Raw genomic sequence first — 23,197 nt, forward strand, 5'->3', positions numbered from 1 at the left:
GAGAAAAACGCTCCTGCGGCCATCTGATGAACCCGATGAAAACACAGACAACTGAGATGCCTCGTTTCAGTGAAAACCTGGCTGTATGAACCTATTTTTAGTGCTGCTCTCTTTCGGTTAGTTCATGGATAGTGTGAAACCATTTTGTTGATCGGCGATCCAGAAAGAGGGAAGAAACATACCCACGGAACTGTCGACATTTCCTGCTCACCAGGGTGATATGGAAATGAAATAACTGACAAATTTCTTAAAGAAAACGAAAGTGAAGTATGCATGTTTGTATTGAAGTCATCGCAAAATGTCATACAACCTTGTTATAGTTAAATGAAATCGGATTTCACAAACATATGTCTATTGACTTTCCATGTGTATTGCTTTTGACCCCAGAATGAAACTTCCGTTGTTATTTAACCATTTCCACTTTCCACTTTACGTAACAATAACAACATATCGAGTTAAAAAATCGAGAAAGGAAGGGCTTTACAAATTTGCCTAGAATATTAAGAATAGGAGAAAAAAAATCACACGTCTACTTTCCATTCCCAGTTGCTAGAAATACGCCACCAATATCTGGAGGAATTGTTTTAAATACAGGCTGCAGCGAATGAACGCAAAAGTAGATCTTCGCACGCAAACTAATCACTACGAACCATTAACCGGAAACTTAGGGGAATTGAAAAAAAAAAAAATCACCAATTGTGCACGATAACATAAATAAAAGTGTTATTGCTTTCAACCTTCCCTTCCAGGTGTTTCCTATCGTTTGGAAGTGGCATCTACACGAGGAAGGATTTAATTACTATGCCCGAAGATCAGATATTTCTAGCCACAAAGATGAAAGAGAACATCTGCGAGGGTGTCTTTCTTTTACATAAGCTTTTTCCTTTTTTTTTTTTAAGTCTCATTTCGATCTCGCATAAAAATGTGCTTCTCAAATTCGACGTTGCGCATGGAATCCAAAATATGTAAAAAGTTAAACAAGTTAGTTTGAATTTCTTTTGATACGGGTCCTTAAAAACTGCTTTCAAGAGGAATCGTTAAAAAAGTTATATGTCAAACAAATTTCTAAAATACCATAGAAAGGCTATAATGAATCAAACGAACTCAATGTAAACACAGATTATTCAAAGTTCTCTATAAGGTGTGACTAGCCGAAATGTTAATACGGTGAATCCTGTTGTAATGCAATTTTTGATATTGGCGGCGATGACTTGTCTATGGCCTCCCTTGTATTTAGTACTAACATATCGAGATCCTTTCTTTTTCTTGTTTTTTTTTTTTTTTGATTTTTGAAATAACAATCTTTGTCATATAAATGCAAATGATTATCAAAATTCACCGTCGCGTCGACTAAATTATCTTGAGTAAGAAAAAACTCCAATATTTGAAAAGAAGAAGACATTACTTAAATCAGCCCTCTGCGATCTCCTTTCATATCCCAGACCTAAATGCTCATTGACCTCAAACGCACACTGTGATAAGAAAATGAAAATCATGAAAATCAGTCGTAATATTTCACAAAAGAGGTCGCAAAATGAAGCAACCGGGGCTGTGTAAAAAAAATTTAAAAAATTAAAAAAGAAACTTACAACATGCGGAATTGAACTAAATCCAAAGTGGCGGGTCGATGGGGTAGAGTGCGATGAAAATAATTTGCGTTATCTTTACTATTTCGGTGGGAAACGAACAAAAAAAAATTATTCAATTAATCATAACCACATAATTTTTTTGTTTATGGGAAAGGTAGTCGAAATGCGATTCAAATCTCAACAGGGGGCTTCAGCTAGGAATCGTTTTTTAAAAAATCCTAAATAAATGCTGATGGGGAATTGAATGACCAGTAAAACTGATTCTTTCAAAACACTGTTTTTTTTTTGTTTTTTTTTTGCCTTTTCATTAGAAGCTCATTGGCAGAAAGAGCTAAACGGGACAACTTAAGGTCCCGTACTCGAATCCAAGGGAAACGGCGACGAAAACGAAGTAGAAGACAAACATGGTTATTCCAAGTGCTTTGTTCATTTTCCATCGGGCGCATGCAATGCTGAGAACGACAAAACACAGCATGCCGAAAAGGACGAGAACGGAACAAGCCATTCCCGAACTGCTAACTGGCACTGGGCTGCCCATGATGATGCAATATAGTAGCCATGGAAGTGGTAGCCTGTTTTGTTTGCAGTACGTGTCCCCGTTTTTTTTCAGTCCCAGACATGAAAAGAGACAATAAACACACGAGGCAAAAGAAATTAAGATTACCATCACGACCATAGTCCAATAATTAAAAATCAAAATAATAGCAGATGAAACTATAGGTAGCCTAATTGTTGGTTTCAATGTGCTGGATATACAAAGACCTATTTGAAATATGTTAAAAAATTTGAATAAAAAATAAAGTAAAACGTCTCACGTCAACCATTGCATGGCTCAATCAAAATTGGCCCTTTTTTGATGAAGCCAAAAAAGACATAGACCTACGGGACTGTGGATCAAATCATCCCTAAACGATACATATTAAAAAAAAAAACTTGTTGCATTGATTTTATATTCATATTGATATCATTGATTATATTCAGCAATCTTTTTGGCAAAACGATTTTTGGAACAGACAATGAGTTGGCTTGACTGTTTAAAGGTATTAGAACGGACAGTAATTCAAGAAACGCTGTTCCCTATTCCGATGGAAGCAATCGATTGGATTTTATCAAGTCACCGGGCCAACGTTTTACATGTTTACCATTTTTTGGGTTGAGTTTGCTCCGTTCCATACGCAAAAGAAAACGAAATTCTTATAACATAGTTCCGCACATTTTTCCATTTGAATTGCACGCAAGATAAGACAACAACAAATTTCGCACATTTGAAATTTGAATCCCTGTAGGCTATAGCCAGCAAATTGAGCTGTTTTGCATATAGCTGCGATAGCGAACTATCTACTAGACAACCCGACATTAAAGACAGTAGGCTATCAGTATGTATAGCTATTTGTTCTGAAAATTATCGAATTTTCTGCTTAGTGTTGAATTTCTGGTTTCAAAAACGACTTATACAATAGCATCTTGGAAACGGGGATAGGCCTCATAGAACGTTGCCCAGAAAACAAAATATGTATTCTTCGTGCAGCCGAATTCATTCTGATGCATCATAACTGCTGCTAGGGCAGTTATATAATGTACCGCAATTGAATCAGAAACTCTGAAATAATGCTCCTTTTGAGTTAAACTAATTAGCGTGCGCTATTCCGAAACGTTATTTACATAGCACGCTTTGCTGGAAAGGCAAAAATAGCTTAGGTATCTCCACCAAACGACGCTTTAACAGCATGCGGAATAGCCCACATGTTTTTTTTAATCATTAGTTTGAAATCACGTAACGTTTCATTTTACCACAGGATGTAAACGTTGTTGATGTTGCAATAACCATAACCCAACTACATTATAGTCTATAATGTTCTATACAAAAAGACCCAGCGTTCAAAATACTAGTGCTTGGTCCAAACATTTGAGTGTACGTTTTCCTGCATCGTTTATAGTGTCCTGTATATATCGTTTATTACTATTTATAATTTTGTTTTAGGAGAGGGGGGGGGGTTCACGCTGAAATATGATAACCGGTGGATTAACTATGTGGAACTTAGTGAGTTTGTTGGCATACTGGCATTCTGGCATTCGTTTGCCTATACCTTATCTTTCACATGGAATTTTGTCAAAGGATTCGCAAAAAATTCTTGGGCTTTCTGAGACTGTTCACGTGCTTATTAAAAATGTTATTTTTTGGGGGTCTAAACTCAAAGCATCCAAGAAGGAATCAATAGTCAAAACATCTTACCCAACGCAAATGTCGAAAATATTCGATCCAACCGACGAAGAAACAGCCATGTCTCCTAGGCCCTTTCGTGCTACAATCACCGATGTTATTAAATCAGGGATCGAGGTACCAGCAGCCAGAAAGGTCAAGCCCATGACCTAAAGTAAAAAAAAAAAACATTACCCCAAAACATTTACCTATATAGTTTGCTGTATGTATCAATCAATAAATAGATAAAACAAAATAATAAAAGTAATGCACATACGTGGTGGTACGTTACAAATGACGAACAGCACAATGAAGTGCACAAGAAACGGTTGGTCGATTCAATGAATTATATAAACATTTATTTACCTCGGGGGGGATGTAAACTGTCTCTCCAGTCAAGTTAGCCCACCATACCATGAGATATGAATAGGCAGCAATCCAAAGAATACTACCGATGAAGGTGATGACAAAGAACCGCTTTCCTGAAAAAATAATAAGCAGCCATTAGCATGTTGTAGGGTGACGCACAATCTCCTTTACGGAGCAAGTTTCACGCCGTGTGCGTAAGCAACGTAAAGGCATCTAATTTCATATGCATCAATTATTCGTGCGTTACCGCTGGACGTGAGACAAGTGGCGTCTCCCCGTGCCAAATAGCACGTTTAGTGCATACATTAGCGCAAAGATCAAAGGGAAAAGACTCCCCGTAATTTCATTGCTTTTCATTCCCTATTCTCCAGGTCGTGACATTAGACGATTGCGCTTCAACTTCTCCCCCGGCACAATCGATTTCAAGTTCGAGATCCCGTACAACGGTTAGAGCCAAAGTTCTTGTTCCCTCTCTGGTTCAATTAAACGACGACGAAACATAGGACTATAATCTAAAAAAAAAATCTTGTGTACGTATTGTTTTCTAAAGAAGAACGCAACTTACGTAACTAGATCAGAAATGATTTGAAGAGCACCCACTAAAGCGGTTAAAGACGTTTTGCGTCAGGCCTCAATCCCTCAAACGAACCTTACAATAGACTACAAGAAAACTTAAAAGTAATTTATCCCATAACCGTGCCAAACCATTATTTCCATTATTATGGTTTTCGATTCATGCCCTGCTTTTCCCTTGAAGAGTTCCTTAACGAGATATCCCCTCCAAAAAAAATGGATAGACCTTGTTAAGCGAGGCTATCGCATGGTATCAGACTTGTCGTATATATTAAACAAGTAATGGAACATCACTCCTTATGTCAACCGACACACACAAAAAAAAAAGAATGACATAAAAGGACAGAGAGAGAGAGGAGAGAGAGAAAAAAAAATCTTAGTCAGTCTGATTGGCCGGAGATTGGTTACGTAATCGGTTATCCACTATGTGTTATGAAGGAAAAGAAGACATTCCGGGTGGCGTCATATCAGGGGGTTCTGACTATAACAGATTGTATTGGGGGCGTCTTTTGGGCGTCATGAAGCGTGTGATTAATTCAGCAGCCAATTATTGGTGTAGGCTCTGGTCTCAAATTACCATGCTAATCATTCTAGTTGTATCATCAGAACGAGCTTTTCGGGGTAAGCTCAAACCAACGAGCCATCCGCGCGCGTGATCGACATTCTTTTTTTCTTTTTTTCGCGAAGAATAACCGAATGTCGAGACCCTGTTTTATCACGTTTCTCTCTGTGGTCTATCATGCACAACTACACGTATAATCCCCTAAATGAATAGAACTTTGAAAAAGTGCAGAATGAGTACAAGGGGGCTTCGAGTTATTGATGTTAAAGAACAGAATTCTCCATTGATGAAACTTCCTATTGATCACATGTGCGTGTTCTTTTTTACATGTACCCAGTCATTCTTAGTTATATTGTTTATACCAGTCCGTATTGAGTCAAAGAGATCAAAACATTCTATGCGCAAAATTTCAAAAAAAAAAAACAGAAAAAAACAAACAAACAAAAAGAATTTAATATAGAACGTGACTTGCAGGTCGTTTTCAACCAATCAAGTCTGTTATTTATTATTATTTTTTTAAATAAAAAAACAAAACATTTATAGAATATTATGACTCACCTTGTGGCGTTCGAGTGTCGGGTAAGGTCAACCATAACGGCCACAAAATTGGTGCCAGGAATATATATGTCAACTGTTTGCGAGTCCCTTCTGGCCAGGACAGGTCCAGAGGTTTTGCGGCTTCTTCATCGCCGCCGCCAGCAGCACCGTCGGCACCGCCGACAGCCCCGTTAGCGTCTTGCCGATTAGACATTGATGTGCAATCGACGACAGCCGAAACACCGGCGTCTGTTTTAGTGAGGATGGCTGTGGCCGCAGAAACAGATGCGGACGCTGCAGTTGCTTCGCTGACAATAAACGATTCCACGGGTGTCATCTCGGATCGTGCGGTGCAAGAAAACTGCATTACGAACAGGGCCGAAACGCGATTCATTCTTAATGTGTATACTCTTGTATATAAATAATATAAAACAGGGATTTTTCGTATGCCGAAAAGCTTTTTATTCACGCCAGTGATGGGGGGGGGGGGGGCGATAGCTGGTTTATGTGTTAAAAGAAAATTTTAGTTTTAAAGTTTTCTTTAAGTTTCTGTTTGAATGCGCAAAGTTGTTCAAAGAAAAGTTTCAGCTTCAGTCTTTAAACGTCTTTTAAAAAGTTTTAGAATCAAATTGAAATGATTAGATGTTCACTCCAAAAACGGTTAGACCCAACTGAAGCCCATTTTTTTTTTAAGCTTCAAACAGCTTGTTAGAGTTTTAATTTTCTGGGGATTAGCAGTTTCAAGTTTCTTACCACTGGCGTGAATTGAATAGCTCGTAACATTTGGAATGGCGTGATGCGTGACGGAAATACGTAATTACATGTTTACCTCTTCATTTGCATCGCGACCATTGGCCACGGTTTGCTCCTTCGTAGCGTCCAACAATACTCGCAAAGAGGCAATGGCATGCAGTTTGTTGGCTTTGTCGTCAACATGGCCTAAAGTTTACATTTTTTTGTTAATAAAGCGTATGGTTATTAATATCGTGGTAGTCTAATTTAATGCTTTCAATTCCCAATGAAATAAAACCAGCAAACCTCAACGCCCGTTAAAGAATCAGTCCTTTGTAATGTAACGTATACGAACTTTCTTAGCCCATGTCATGAAACAATGTAGGCCTAACGATATCAAGATTATTCTTTTTATGCGGCTATTTTATTATGGTTTCGTTGGGAATAAACGAAGCTCTGAAATACAAATTTCAATTTTACCTCCGTCGTGCATCGGGTCAATACTGTGAATCATCAACGTGAGTAGGCCATGGCGGAACTTGGAACCTCGTATCCCAGCACTTGCTGCCCGGCCTCGGTCATTTGCGGTTCCACCTTCTCGTTTGATAGAAATAGTTTTTATTTCTATAAATTTCTGATACCAACGTTAATTTACAGATAAGTTTCACATCCAAATAATTATTTCTTCGTACACCGCTGAAACACTAAGAAGCCATTTTTCTTAACATTCATTTACGGCCTTAAAATATTTGCGGAAAATAAGCATACAAATTAATTAGGAAGGAACACGAGCCGTAGCCGCATTTAATTGGCAAACAAAGCTTAAAAAAAAAAACATTAAGCAATTGGTTTCTTAACAGGGCTCAGTGAAGTTCTGTATTTCTCACTAAACTATTTGCGCTCAAGCAATGTAAAGCCCTTCGCATCAATGAGGCCACGGAACGACGGCACTATTCTAGCCAAACTAGACTATACACGTCGCTATACATGAATAATGCATTTAAATTGTCTTTTTTTATTCGCCATCCTGTGTTCTTTAAAATAAAAATTTATGTTCTTTTTTTTTTTTTTTTTTACCCTTAAACCATTTTGTCTAGTTTATTTTTACTACTTTCGGCCGTATGTTTGATGATATTGTGCTGGTTGCGAAATATGCAAACATAGGCTACGTTTACTGGGATAATGCAGTTTCACTAGTGACAACATCACCAGCGAGACTTTCAGAGGTCGGTACATGCTGTGCGAGGGAGGTTCGAATTAGATTCACGTTATCATCCGTGAAACGGATAGCCAAAAATGCCAAAAAGGAATTCCCATTTAGAGCGTTCCTTCTTTAGCGGCAAACAGAATTCCAAACATCTCGTTGCGTACATACATGGTCAAAGCTTTAGTATATTTCTATATACTTACCGGGAACGTTTCCAGCGGTTCCCGAAGATCCGCCGCCGCCACTGCTCACTGATGCTTGACTAGGGGGGCCTCGATTGTTTGCCTTTGTACAAAAAATAAAGAAGAAAATCCAAAATATAACAAAGGTATCGATCGAACAGTGTATAGACGAAAAGTTGTAAGCAAACACAAATCGCCATGTTTGCAATAGATTACTACAGATTTTCAGCTGCTCTGTGTGTGTTTTTCTTTAAAAAAAAAAAATCCAATATCAAAAATCCAGAAATAGACCCTACAGTTATTGATTAAAGGAATAGCAACAGCACATGTTTGAGAAATGCCTTTTTGTAAGGCAACATTTTTTTTTATGCCTCTCATTTGGTGGAAATGAATACGAAAATAGTGGTCTATGTCTTAAGATGGCCGCCTTGTTTTTTTATTCTTGTTATACGGCTATATATAGTCGATGAAAAGAAAGCTATTTGGTCGAAAATATGTAACGCCCTCACGAGGCATTTTTCTTTTTTTTTTTCTTTTCAGTTAAGCCCACGCATTACAAATGCTGCGTGATCGCGTCCCATAAAGAGGGCGTCAACCACGTCAAGAACGATGGACACAAAAGTTATATGGTTGAGGAGTTCCCATTATCGAATTTTTTTTTTTCTTTTTCAAAAACATACAGCAGCTACTGTTCAAGGCTTTTCCCTCATGAAAAAACAAAACAAAACAAAACAAAAACGAAACAAAAAAAAAAAAGGAATAAATAAAGTTATGTAGCAAACGATTGTTTTTTGTTGACCATATACGATGCAATAGCTGTGCTGAAAAAAAAAAAAAAGATTTTCAGGAGGCGATGGATCACGGTCTCGGCCCGACCAAAGTGAACGCATGCGCATTAATATGAGCCGTAGGCTTTCTGGTTTGTAGGTTGTTGGAATACTTTTTTTTGGTGACAATAGTTCTAGCGTCATCGATTTTGATGAAGGGGAGCTTCACGCGAAATCTCCATCGGCCACTTATTTCAATATCGCCACGGATCTGTGGTTTGACTTAGTCCACGAACTTCACGTTGAATTGACAATGGTATCGTCAGGGAAGAGTGTCTTCAATGTCCCCTGCTAAACACTCTGACGTGCTGCGTATGCTGAAAGAGATGCGCACATTTGAACAGTCTTAAAATGCAATGTGAACATCCACGTTTAGCTTGACGAATGTTTAAGATCCTTCAATTGTTTGCAGAAAAAAAAAATCTAGAAACATCAAACGAATAGCCTGGTCCGGGTATTATGCAAAGCAGACGACTATATATTCATAGGTTCCTCTTGGGAGACTGAAGTCGTTTCCTTATGCTACACTCGTTTTTAGAGAACATTATTATCATACTGCAGTTACGGTCAATCGCTAAACTTGCATAAACAAATTCCCCCTCCCCCCTTTCGTTACAAGCTGAACATCGTAAGGGCCTGAAAAGAAGTTTCGAAAACTAATCATTCGTTGCTGGTCTACAGACAATTTCTTGCTATACGGCGTGAGCTTAAGAGAGCTTGGTGCCCCCAAACACGCCGAAAGACAACAACAAAACCCAAAAAACAAAAAAACAAAAACAAAAACAAAAGAAAAACATGGAAAGAACAAGGCGTAGAATCCGTAGATCGATTGGTGTCTCGGAAGGGACGAAGCGTCGTGTGCGGCTAAAGGAGAAGAGGAAGCGAGTCGGCTTGTGCTAGGTACGATGAAATAATGGCGTGTGCACTCGGCTGCAACCGCTATCCTCTGCGACTGGAGTAGCTACTGGCACGAACTGATGACCCTTTAGCATGCTTCTCGCCTCGCCAAGTGTGGTCACGTCATGACGGTCAGATTACGGTACCGTGCAAGTCGCGGAAAAACACACCGGATCTCGGGGTATATACATTCTCATCCGACTTGCTTTCCACAAAAGGAGAAAGGAAAGAAAAGAGGGGAAAGGCAAAAAAGAAAATAAATAAAAGGAACTGTGAAAGCCAGTCACTAATCAAAACCCTCTCGCTCCGCATATCAACCATAATAATAGATAAACAAATTTCAGGACATTCTTCACGGTCGGCTAGAACACTAGGCAGCAAATTACGTTTTATATCTTCATTATGGTCGTCACCTCCCCCTCTCCCCCCCACGTCCTTCCTAACGAGAAAATGTCTTCGTATATTTACAGTCTGTTTACCCGAACAGATCGATGTAGGTCTGAAAATGCGACTTGGATGAACGGAAGTCGGATGTTCCGTTGACATTTCCACTGCGAGCATTCATTATACATTTTTAAATTTCTGAACAACATTAGTTGTTCAAAGGCTGAGAATCGAGCACTTAAACATTCACAATTTTGTTTCTATATTTCTAATTGCAATAAAAATTTCGGTTTTCTGATGCGAGTATACCTCTTTAGAACATTAAATTTTTCTATTTTCAAGAGAAACAAACCCAGTAAGATTAAAAAAAAAACAAAATCAAAATCAATGTTAATTGTCGTAGAAAAAAAGAATCAATCGAAAACACCGAAACTGAGAGGGAAAAACGGAACGCGAGCGTAGGTCGGACCTGAAAATAAGCGAATCCATTCCGACTATGTTGTAGCACTTCATTATTTGTTGTGTTGAGCTAGTGCACATACTGCCGGAAAGCAGGAGTTTGTACAGGGGCTAGCCTATGTATACACCCACTAAAAGTAATGGCATTTTGTTTAATCGATAGTTTTCTATATTCATAAAAGCAGTCAGGCTGCTAGCACGTACGTACGTACGTACATACCCGACTCATCCGTTCCTTATATATACACACACATATCCTTGTTTGCGAGTCAAAGCATACTAGAATTACGAGTGTGTGATTATTAAGTTCTTTATTCTATAAGTAAAGAAATGCTAATCCTTCAACAGCTTCTCGGAAAAAGCAAACGAAACAAGTGCGCGCGACGAAAGTTTGTTACAGAACTAGCGATGCTATTACTTTTCTACGAGCAGCATGCACCATTATCATAACTATAAAAAGAAAAAAAAAAAAAAAAAGAAAAAAGAAAAAGAGACTGAGACGAATTTGCCTAAAGTAGCACAGAGCCAACAATAACTCTCGCATAAGGACACTGGGGACTTTCTGTCGTTCAGTCCTTGGCCGGGCTTTGCAGAAAAGCTTCATACATTCACCATTGAATGCCCCTACAGCTTGCTCATGTGAAATACAACTGGAAAACTCTTCACGAAGTCGAGCAACAAAGACTATCGATTTCTGGCTTCTTAACTCGGCTTGAATGCGGCGCGCGCCGACAGCCCCAGCGTGATGGAGCGCGCACGACCAAGGGCATCTATTGTGCGCTACAAATTCACTACACGTCGGAATACATACTACTGCAAGAATTGTACAGAAAGAGAGAGAGCCCCCCCCCACCCAACTCGTACGTAACAGTTTGACATGTCGGAACGGCATTATTTCTTATTTGTTTTGCATTCATTCTACACTGTTGGTCTTCAAAGCTCTTCAAATATACATCAGTCAAGTAAATTGGAGTCATTGCTAAACGAAGGATGTCGATCAACAGTGGACGCGTAAATGAAATAAGAAAATGAACTATATGCGCGCCCATTAGGCACATGATGTTTAACTCGAGAAAAGAAGAAAGACGTCCAAAAAAAACCAAAGTATGGAGATAAAACTTTGAGCGGCTTACATTGTTGGTTGTGACGAGGTGGTCGGTGCTGGAGATGCGAGGCATGGTATTACGGTAAAGGAAGCGCTTGACGATCCGCTCGACCTCTTCGTTCCAACGCATAAAGGAGACGTAGAGGGCGTAGAGACCCAGTAAAAGGGCGGCCTCCCACCATACGATCAAGTTGTCCATGAAGAAGAGAACAAGGGCAATGAGGCTGATGCTGTAGAATGTGCAGTCGCGGAAGAGTGGCCACCAGGTAAGCGACAAGATTGTCTTGCTGAATAGGGCGCACATGCCAATGACGAAGAGGATATTGAAGACAGCTGATCCGACGATAGTTCCGATGCCGACGTCGTCGAAGGAGACGAAGACACCGATGACGCTGGTGAAGAGCTCTGGAGCGCTGCCGCCGGCCGCCATGAACGTCGCCCCAGCTACATCGTCCGGTATATTCAGCTTTTCAATAATGACGTCAAGCGATGGCACAAAGAATTCGTCACAGACGACGGCCAGTGCCACAAACATATAGACGACGCCCATCACGTGAAGAATGACAGCGCCGCGTTGGCGTTCCTCTTGCGTGAATAGATCGGTAGGAAACAGAGGCTGAGGTTTGACCTCATCGCTGTGATTGCCGGCTTTCTTGGCTTCCGTACTCTGATTCGCACTAATGTTCGAGTTGTTAACTGAACGGCTTATCCGTCGCCAAGAAGACTCTCCGCCGGACTCCCTTTCATTTGTCAGCGCCTTATCGTTCGCATGCCGGCCGGCAACGAACCTCCGTTGCTCCGCGTTCCGTGGCGGACCGCGCTTCGTTGCTGCTGTCTGCGATCCGGGCTGCTGTAGCAGCGTCTGAATGTGTTCCCGTTTTTCGCGCTGCGTTCGGATGTATTCGCCAATGTCGTGAATGCCCAACTCTGTTGGGTGCACATTCAATGAAAAAAAAAATCAATTACGCATTATTGTTAGCAAGACGTCGCCTTGATGATTCAATCGGAAATAGAACTTAAAATGTTCTGCTTTATGGAGTTTTCTTCCAAGGCTTTTACCAATTCCCGTCATCTTGGATGTATCGAAATCCTTAGTTTCTTGTTCGTTTCTTTTTTTTTTCTAAGCTATTTCTTGGAGGAGGAGGAGGGGGGGGGGGGGTTGATAAAAAGTACAGAGGATTCGACATGTCTTTTAGAAAGGATGTTCTATAGATTTTCGAATTGGCAAAATCCTGTTTCCTCTTTCGCATTTTTTTTAAAAGGGAATTTTGCGATTGTGTGTCGGTGAGGCCTATTTACTTGAATGAGAACTTTCGCCTTTGGGGACATATCGTTTGACGTTGTTTGCACGAAAAGTATTGATACAACGCCGAAAATCAAATATTTAATTCTATACAAAAGCCAATAAAGAAAAAAAAAAGAATACCAAAATATGAAAAAATTGAATTTATATATAAAAACTTGAATTATATTGTGAATCTTGTATAGGGCCAATAAACTTTTATGCGTGAAAAATGTCTTTCGTTAAACTTAACAATTAAAAAAAAAAACAGGCCACTAGTTCTGACCTGACTTCTGTCATTCCAAACTTTTCCCTTTTGTATTGCGAAGTTATTGGCTTCCGCAAATTACTAATATTTTTTTTTTTCCCAATAGGCCTTTACTCTTAAACGATTAGCATTTTTTACATTCGACGAATAAAGATTTTTCTCACTATTAATTTTGTTTTCTCATCTCTCCGTTACTTTGGGTCATTTCTGGTTCGGTAAATTTGCGTGAATGTTCGCTGAACGCATGCAACCAAAGACCTGCGCTGTTCTTGCACGGAGAAATACTAAGAACTTCTTTCGAAGATGTTGACAAGCCATAACGATAAGTGATAACAAGAACAGATTAGAGATAAGGAGCAAAAAAAAAATTTAATAAAGCTATAGTAATAGCATATCAGATTGGTCGAAGAAGGCGCTTCCTGGTCAGCAGATTTCAACGTGAGAAACCTATCCCCCCCCGCCCCATATTCCCCCTCCTCCTCAATCTATCGATTTACTTGCCATTCGTTTGTCAGAGATCCGTTGAGACCGAGCCGGTTCATCGATCCACTTTCAGTCCTTTTTTCCAGCGCACGTACGTACGTATACCACAAACGTTCTCAAAACAGATAGGGCCAAAAGCCAAAGCAAAAACACGTTCGCAACGGCATGCGTGTATTGCCGTAGTAGTACACAATGCCATGGCTTAAAACAGTGTCTTAACTGCGGCATACTTTATCTTTTGTAATATAGCGGCCAAAGCTCGTCATTCACCACGTATTAGGGCTAGCTCTATGCACGCATCAATAGCCATTGAAACGACCTGTCTCTAGAAAAGACTTGGCGCCATCTAGCCTGCACGGTACGTTCTTTTCCCTTTTGATACGGGTGAGGCCATTATTTAGACTTCGTCTATTCAATGGCCATTTTTGGAATTTCTAATGGTACGTGAGCATTTGGTATACGAAAGTTCAAGGGTTTGGTAAGGGGTATACAAGTTCTTTAATCGGGGCTTGTTCACGATATGACTTACGGAGTTTTCAAAAGACACAACGGCAATGGTGACTCGGCTTTTATTTTTTGAATGTTTGAACGAGTGTTACAGATCTCGGGACATATATAAAAGGAAATGGTTTTATACGGGAAATGTGTGTCTCGAGTCCTTTTGCAAACGAACAACGATGACGCAGTAGGAGAAACTTCCAACCTCGTCTAGTGCATTAAAAAGCTGCAACAATAACGTCGCAGTAATGAAATTTGGGCGCTACGAAGTAGGTGTGAAATCATAGCGTAATTTTTGAGTGGAGGGGAGAAACAGCGTAGTCGGACTAGGTTATCATGTTTGGCTACAAGACATCGGGCGACGTTATTTTATTACCTTTGACTCGCATATCCCAGTCGACTGGATGTCCGACGTTGTGCTGAAATTCGTGGATCTTGCCGTCGTCGAACTGCGCCTGGCTTTTGACGTACGGAGCTGCGAAAAGCGAACTCTTTTGGACGTCGCCCTGGTCCGCGTGCCGTCCTCCGATCCCGGTCGGCGGTGCAGCTCCCGATGCCAAACTTTTCGCACCGATGTACCCGTTCAAATGGAGAAACGTGTACAAACAAATGGCGTAAAGTAAAAGCGACGTACAGCTAACGACCAGAAAGTACGAGTCGCGGCGCATATTAATGCCGTTTTTTAACCGCGATCGAACCAATCGACCCATGGCTGTAAATTGGCCAGCAACGAACAGCAAAAAACAAAAGAAAAATGTGTTGTCCTCCCAATCCCTAAAACAGTCCCGGAAGAGCGAATAACATCTTCGCCCAATCACTTAGACCTATACAGTTGCAGTTGGCAAAGCACAACCTTGTTACTGCACATTGTCTTTGATGTGTAGGCGAAAACTTGCGAGCCCTTGTCGACTGGACTGATCGCTGACGCGTCCGCCGCAATCAAGTAACCCGACTTGACTATGCTTGGTGAATGGGTCAATGTAAGGCCGCCAGCCATTTCCGATGGCTGCTGCTTGGTGCATGCCCAGTGTCGTGCAACCGTCGTTCAACAACGTGCATTGCCTTTCCCTACCAATCCAACGTCGCTTTATTCGTTATATATCTATTTTTTTTTTTTTTTTTTTTTGCTTTTACTTTTTTTTTCGATGCGTTGCTATATACGCACGAAACTCCGCGCATGGCTCCATAATTTTTTTTTTTTTTTTTTTTTTTTTTTTATGTACGTATTTACTTATTTTTTTGCCTCTTCTGGCTCCACCCTTGTCAGATGAATCGTTCGTCGGCCACGACGTCGACGCACTCGCATCGAGTTGTCCGTTCTTCTTCTCTTTCGGTCGTGTGTTGTCTCGTCTTCGCTCTGTCCCTTTAATCCAATGTTGACGATTGTCGTGTTTCGGGAAATGCACGTCAACTTTCGATTTTACTTGCTTGAAATGATGCAGGCAAAGTGGAGCCTGTGGAAAGCTCCCACGCCACCGGAATGAAATTCAGAAACTTACAGAGAATATCGTTCTCTGTGGAAAACTGTATAGAACGAGTCCAGTTTGGCCTCCCGAAATTCAAGGTCTTTAGCAGACAGATTGAAAGCGTAAAACGTTTCAGCTACTATCATTGTTTCTTCGAATCCGATGGCGTCTTTGTAATGGAAATCGTTATGAGAGTAGAAAACGCCATAAGGAAACCAAAAGAGATACATTTATTGATTAAGATATTCCCCCATTTGCTGAGACCTTCTATCGTTCCATACGCAGGATTTGCGTTTAGTTTTTATTTTTATTTTTTTTTTGGCTTTCACGTTCTGTTATTTCTTGTGTTACATGGAAAGTGGTGGAAGTGTTCAATACGGTCGCACTGTTTAAAGCGATTTCAGCATCGGGATCGAAAAAAATATTTTTTTCTGTTTCGATGCTAAAACCAGATACAGTCCTGGAGTAGTGGCGGGGGGAAAATCAATAGAGAATATCTAGCAAGCAGAACGTTGGGTATGCAGGACACGCATAAACTACAGCCTGCGTGAAAACTGCTAACTATTTCAAGCGCAGATCTCTAGATGCTTGATTCTAAACTTCGGTTGGGATGGTAGATCAAAAGCACGAGGTATAGTAAAAAAAAACATACAAAAAAAACCTTGTTATCTGTAGGCACCAAAGAGGTTGAAAAAAAGATTAAAAGCTGCTCGCAACAATCGTGTTAATCTGACGTTGAACACATTGGTTGGCCATTCCCAGTCGAATCGATTTCATGGAAACAAAACAATTAAAACAGTGGGTACGTACCAGTAGATTTTCTCTTTGATGCATGTCGGCCAATATTCGAATTGTTTTGAACCGACGAGGACGAAAACAAGAAGTGCCATTGCTTCAGTATTTTTGTTTTTTTAATTCCCCGGTGCGTCTTTCGAAGTACGACCATCTGAGTTGTACCTACGTTTTAACGCTGCCGGAAATATGAGGCGTGCAATGGCAACTAGATTTTTAACTTTCAGCGAATCCATTCCATTGTTTATCTCCTCCGATTTAAACAAAAATGTTTTTTTTTTTCGATCAGCTTAGTACTTACAAGAATGTTTCTTTTTCACTGTGTTACTTGAAATCGGAAGGTGTCTGTGTCACGCATCACGGTATAGGCAGATTGTTCAGCAACAACAAAAATTTACAGGAATTCTGTTTAAAATGTCCCAGTACTGCATATGGTACGATCTACGCCCAATACATGGCGAGCGACAACGTTCACGGTGTGGGACAAATTTCCGTGTAACATGGTGCCCGTCACTACTTTGGGTCCGCATTTATACTGTACGTAGCCCTCAATCCCATTTGGCTTGGCCTACTCGAAATATGACTGATCAGCATTTGCTGCGTTTAACCTACGTTCCATCTGCTAAGGCACAATGGGAAGATCAAAAAAGGTAAGGTTTGGGGCGAAAAAATGTTCATTCAAACCGCGAAAGTACCCCGAAGCCCGAAGTACCTAGCCCGATTGGCAAAAAAGTACTCCGATTAGCTCGAAGCCGATACCTAGTATTGTGGTTGTATAATTCCAGTATAAGCTGCCTAATAAAAAAGAAAAAAAAATCTTTGGTAAGGAAAATAATAAATCAATAAAGAAATAAAAAAATAACACACGCAATAGGAGTGCCATACGGTTTTGTAATAGAGAAGGTAATAGGGTAAAGAATTGCCTCTTATTGCATTCGGTGTGACACCGCGCACCACAAATGGTCGCGCCGAAAAAAAATCCCCACATTGAATCGATGAAAAAGCTTCTTGATCTATTGAGGGCCGAGCCTTAAGTGGCTAACGTACAAGTAGGGATCGATCCCGAACCAATCTCCATAACAGCAGGCATTTAGTAAAATTGTATCGGAGATTCAGGGTAGCCCCTAATATTTTCTCTTGACCCGCCCTGGTTGATGAAGTGACTCACGAATTGTGCCCCGAACAGCTTTCTTCGGGGCAGGTACCCCGATTCAAGTCATCCCTTACTTTTCGTAGTACAAGAAGTGATCAGGATCCGGTTGCATGAAACCTGGAAAACCGTACTGACTTATCGAAAATTGGCAATTGCTTATTACCCCGGTAGATATTTTACAAGTGGTTCGGTTCAAAAATACCCGACAATAACCGAGAAACGTGCAGCAATATTGGCAAATAGCGGATAAGTAGCACAAAACTCAAAAAAGAAAATAGATGATACAAAATATTATTCAAATTTTAATCTGAAATAAATTTCTGGGTAAAAATCCCGGTAACAGCCGGGTAATCGGGTCGTAGAACAGTGTCATTGAGGTATGTAAATTGGGTTTAGAATCGATAGCCAACATGGTCTCACTACATATGTACAAAGTATTACAGTATCCTGCACAAAAAGAAGAACACTCGATTTAATTTTTAAAAGCCATCTATGGGTAAAATATATTAATTATTGACCTTTTTTAAATAGGGTTAGGGCGGGTTTGGCGCAAAAACGCTATAATTTGGGAAGGGTAGTTTAAGTCCAGACACCTTTTGCTAATGTAACGAATCGTCTAGCGAAGCCCTTTCTTACCCTCTCTTTTTCAAATAGACTAGAATTTTATACCTGTAGCCTTTTCTTTTACTTAAAGCCTTCATTTACTAACCTAGTTTTAAGACTCCTTTAAAAATATAATAAATAACGAAGACATGTCCCGGCACGTCGGCTAAAAATAGATTTATTTTGGTTGGTCTGAGATTGCCCGAAATGGCCTAAAGTTGCCCGACCGATTTTTAGCTATCGTTCAAATTCGTCCGATACCGTGAAATTGCGTGATTTTCGCGAAACATTTTTATGAACAGTATCAGATTTATAATCCAACCCCCGTTTTATACTAATTTAGCGCATAAGAACAAAGATTTTGAAAAAGGCGCGTATGCCATGATTCATTATATTAGTTACCATGGAGACGAGGCTTCCCATCCCGAAGTCTGTCTCTCGTACTAGTGCAAAAACAATTTTCCAGTAGATTTGTAAAAATTTTTGGCTTTGCCCAACGGCAATTTGTGTCACCCCTTAGTGATTCGAGACACGAGCTCATTCATGTCTCGTTTCTATGGTAACGGCTACCGCATTTTTTCCCGCATTTTCCCATATTCTAACATAACCCACCTAAACTACTAAGTAACTTAGCTATACGTTGATAGGGGGCATTTTTTTAAAGGGAGGTAGTCGGATATTTTTGGAACATACTGTACATAGTTTCAGATGCACTTTTTCTTATGGGGTAAATCAGAAACGCGCAGGGCGTTAGTCAATTGTTTTTTTTAAAATATTGTCTGTTTGGAATTTTTCCACGCGGAAATCGTGATAAAACGTAGTTTTCCACGCGGAAATGTGGAAAAGACACCCGAAAAAGACGGAATATTGAAATTCTCTAGACACAAACAAAGTGTAAATATGTTCTTATAATAACAATTTTTTACACTTATTTACACTTTTTAAAGTTTGAACTTGGCGCGGTAAAAAAATGGCCGCCATAGTAGTTTATCAAAAACCACTTTTTCAAACGTAATTTTTGGGGTTAAATATAGCATCTTAAAAGTAAACGTTTATAACAACTGGTTCCTGAAATCACCAGCAACAAAAATATTATAATGATTTCTTGTTTTGACGAAGATTAAGCATCAAACAATCAATGCAAAGTTTCGTCTTTTTCCACACCCCTCCCCTTTCTAAAATCATGAAATCCTTTAATAATTATTTATGAGAAAAATAAACAGTCAAAATTGACAAATTTTGCATCAATCGATAGCTCTTATCAAGAGCTATCTAATTCTATAAAACTTATGTTAAATTTTCAGAAAAGGAAAAAGTTTAAGTGTAACATCTATTTTTTTGTTTTTATCACCTGCGTCCATAAGAACCTTAGATCGAAAAACAACAAAAACACATTTTGCCTTTAAGTTTTTTTCCCTTTGAAAATGTTGACAACAATTACACAAAAATAGATAGCCCTTACCAAGGGCTATTTACTATAATTAATCAACTAATTATTTGTAATTAATTTAGCTGACAAATAATTTAAAAAATGTTTCTTTTATATTCTTTTATTTCAATTACCACACCAATTGTACATATTCATTATATGAGCAGAATATATATATAATATGTATTAGAGTATTGTATATATATAATAGTATCGTACATATATAATAGTAATGTATGTAAATGTCTATATATAATTGTAACATAGATATCAGTATTTATATTGTACATATTACATCATTGGAAAAATTTACATCAACCGAATTCATATTATTTTAATTAATTTCATTAATTTAAAAGACGTGCGCTACACGCATTATTGTTTAACTGGTTTAACTATAGTGGTTTAACCACTAAAGCAACCAAATCAAGGCCCTAGTGGCGACAACGCACACTTTCTCATATAGAAAATAGAAAACTGTAGGCGCGATTTTCTGCAATATACTGTACAGTATCCTGCACAAAAAGAAGAACACCCGATTTAATTTGGAAAAGCCATCTATGGGCAAAATATATGAATTATATACCTTTTTTAAATAGGGTGGGCCTGTGTTTGGCGCAAAAACACAATAAGCTGGGAAAGGTAGTTTAAGTCCAGACACCTTTTGCTAATGCCCCAGGTGTTATGCAAACTGTCTGGAAAAAGTATAGTCTAGTCTTTTTTTTTTAGACCCCCAACCCCATCCCCCAGGCTAAGATGAAAATATCCAACAAACACATTGTCATCCCCAGTCACCCGCTTTGGTCATTATCAACTTCACAGCTCTTAGAAAAACAATTTCACCTTACATCGGGTTTGAACCACTGCAATCCGTATCTGAATCCGACCCTATTCCACCAAGCTATTATTTCTTGTTATATATGTCTATATTTTTGGCGATGAATATAGGGGATGAATGAAAATAAAATGATATGCTATATACTTTCGATCAATATAGTTATTATGGGGCGTAAGCGGTGTGTATCGGCTTGCGATGCGGGAGGTCGGTGTTCAAGACATCACATAGATAATTTCTTTTATACATCATGTCGTTCTGAAGCATCGTTTGTAAATAATATAACTTATAAATAGTAAAAAATTTTCCCCTTCAACCTCGATGAAATAAACGGTTTTACAGATATTTGTAAGACGGTGTTTTAAGAAATTGTAGCTGAGTGGTATAGGTACGGATGCAGACACAGATTGCAGTGGTTCAATCCCGATATAAGATGAAATTTTTCCCGCGCTACAGAGTCGATGTTGACCAAAGCGGGTGATTGAAGATGATACTGTTTTTGTTAGATATTTTTCATCTTAGCCTGGGGGATGGGGGTCTAAGAAAAAAAGACTAGACTCTACTTTTTCCAGACAGTTTGCATAACACCTGGGGCATTAGCAAAACGTGTCTGGACTTAAACTACCCTTCCCAACTTATTGCGTTTTTGCGCCAAACACAGGCCGACCCTATTTAAAAAAGGTAAATAGTTCATATATTTTGCCCATAGATGGCTTTTCCAAATTAAATCGTGTGTTCTTTTTGTGCAGTATACTGTACATATTGCCTCGCGACCAGCCTGTCGATAGCAAGCTCTCTGTTGGGGCGAGTTACCAAAAGCACTCCAGGGTTTAAGACGTTTTTTTGCTAGTTCCTGACAATCGTACAACTGGTGCGCGTTGGGAGGACATCTGCCTATCGACGTTCGAACTACTTGTTCCCGATGTCCGGGCACGACAACGAAATGTTGCTAAACCCAACGAGTCCTATACTATTCGGCAAGGGAACTTCTATGCTAGCGACAAATGGACTGCCGGGGCAGTGACGAATGAACTCCCAGGTCAGCGAAATTTTAATTTTTTTCTATCTTTTTTATTTTACTAGTATTTCACTAGAAAAATAAAAAATTCAAACGTCATTGCCACAAGTGCATTCGTTTGCGAACTGATACTAAGTAATTGAGTTTGCGGAAGCAGGGAAATCCGTTCGATGGATAAGTGCAAAATTAGGGTTATCTGTTTCAACCGTTGTTCGCTGGAAGCAAAGATACGAAGAAACAGGCGATGTAGCAAGGAAAGTGGGGTCGGGAAAAACCAAAAAAGTAACTCAGGGTAATGAGGAGGATATAGTTGCTGCCGCGTTAGCCAAACCAATAACAACTGCCCAAGAAATCGCAGGTAAAAAATTCAAACTTCCTCTTTAACGTCCTTTTAATATTTCTGTGTTCTCTATTTAGATATCACGCAGGTAGATGTTAGCACGTCGACTATTATTCGCGTGCTTAAAAAAATAGAATTCATCTACGTCGGGCTGTGCAAAAATTTTTTATCTCTCCAGCGCACGCTAAACAGAGATTAATTTTTGCCGCAAATTACGCAACTAAGCCACAAGAATGGTGGGAAGACGTAATCTTCTCCGACGAAAAATCTTTTGGGTATGTTTTTTAAATTTAATTGTTTCGCGTAGAATTTAATGCTTAAAATACTTACCTAATTAAGATTTCTACTTATCTACTACTTACCTAATTCAGATCGGACGAATGCGGCCGGGTGTTCGCGTATAGAACGAATGGCACCCATTTCGATGCAAACCATATACAAATTAAAGATGGGAGGGAAAGAAAAACCGTGCCCGTTTGGGGATGGTTTTCAGCAAGTGGTGCCGGGGATTTTGTCCCCATCGAAGGCAAGCTGAACAGTGAAAAGCATCTGGAGATACTTGGGGACATCCTGCTTCCTTCCATTCATGCAAAATTTCCTGGCAAGCGCGTCAAGTTCATCCAAGATAGGTCGCCAATCCATCAGTCTAAAGTGATAAAGGACTGGTTTGACGACCATCAGGATGAAATTGAGCTGCTTCCGTGGCCACCAAAAGGAGCAGACATGAATCCCATCGAAAATGTCTGTGTGTGGGGGGGGGGGATATGGTGAAGGATTCAGAATTTTTCCGTCCTCGGTCCGCGGATGAAGTTTTTCCTAGGGCGAATGTGATTTGGGAAAGCTGTCGTGGGAAGGCTACTTATTGGCGAAAACTTGCGCTTTCCATGAGCAGAAGATTGCAACTTGTAATTGAAAATGATGGTTGTTGGACCAAATATTAATAAAATTTTAAAAATTATTTTCTGTGCTTTATTTTACTTACTTTGTGCTATTAATAATATTTTATATTGATGTTCCATATTCATTTGTTGTTGGTAAGTAAATATTGTTAATAGAATCAGTGCAATACGTATAATGATGTGGCTTGGGAAAATGTTTCATATAACTGTCTGTTGGACGTCTGGATAGTGTATCGGGATGTTCGGGAAGGCTCGTGTTTAAGACCAGTAGAGGGTGGTAACTTTTATACACATGATAATTTACATATATGATGTATTAATAATATAACATTGCGGGATGGTTGATAAATGGTAAATGTTTTTTTTTTTTCGTTCAACCACCGTGAAATAGATTCACCAGCCATTATCATCAATTCATAACTGAATTCTTTTTGTCATCGATAGATTTGAACTTTGATTGGATGGAAAACTCCTGTTGAATTTTAATTTCGATTCATTGACAAAAAAC

The 23,197-nt window shown here is 39.4% G+C and overlaps 1 protein-coding gene across 2 annotated transcripts; it reads right to left on the reverse strand.

The window, feature by feature from the left end:
* Nucleotides 1–348: 348 nt before the first annotated feature.
* LOC130700935 (sodium/potassium/calcium exchanger Nckx30C-like) lies at nucleotides 349–15,169 on the reverse strand. Of its 2 annotated transcripts, none has more exons than XM_057522927.2 (9): nucleotides 14,531–15,169; nucleotides 11,652–12,550; nucleotides 7,973–8,054; nucleotides 7,043–7,159; nucleotides 6,660–6,769; nucleotides 5,852–6,191; nucleotides 4,156–4,271; nucleotides 3,823–3,959; nucleotides 349–2,161 (listed from the first exon to the last, which is right to left on the reverse strand). In XM_057522927.2, exons 1-9 carry the CDS (start codon nucleotides 14,862–14,864, stop codon nucleotides 1,921–1,923), a joined length of 2,376 nt encoding a protein of 791 aa, XP_057378910.1. In that variant the 5' UTR covers nucleotides 14,865–15,169; the 3' UTR covers nucleotides 349–1,920. The 2 variants fall into 2 exon arrangements, with proteins under 2 accessions (XP_057378910.1, XP_059352788.1); XM_059496805.1 differs by having other exon boundaries at nucleotides 7,043–7,156; nucleotides 14,531–15,168.
* Between the last annotated feature and the right edge of the window lie 8,028 nt (nucleotides 15,170–23,197).

Source organism: Daphnia carinata, chromosome 9 (assembly GCF_022539665.2).
Source record: "Daphnia carinata strain CSIRO-1 chromosome 9, CSIRO_AGI_Dcar_HiC_V3, whole genome shotgun sequence".
Taxonomy (NCBI): Eukaryota; Metazoa; Arthropoda; class Branchiopoda; order Diplostraca; family Daphniidae; genus Daphnia; species Daphnia carinata.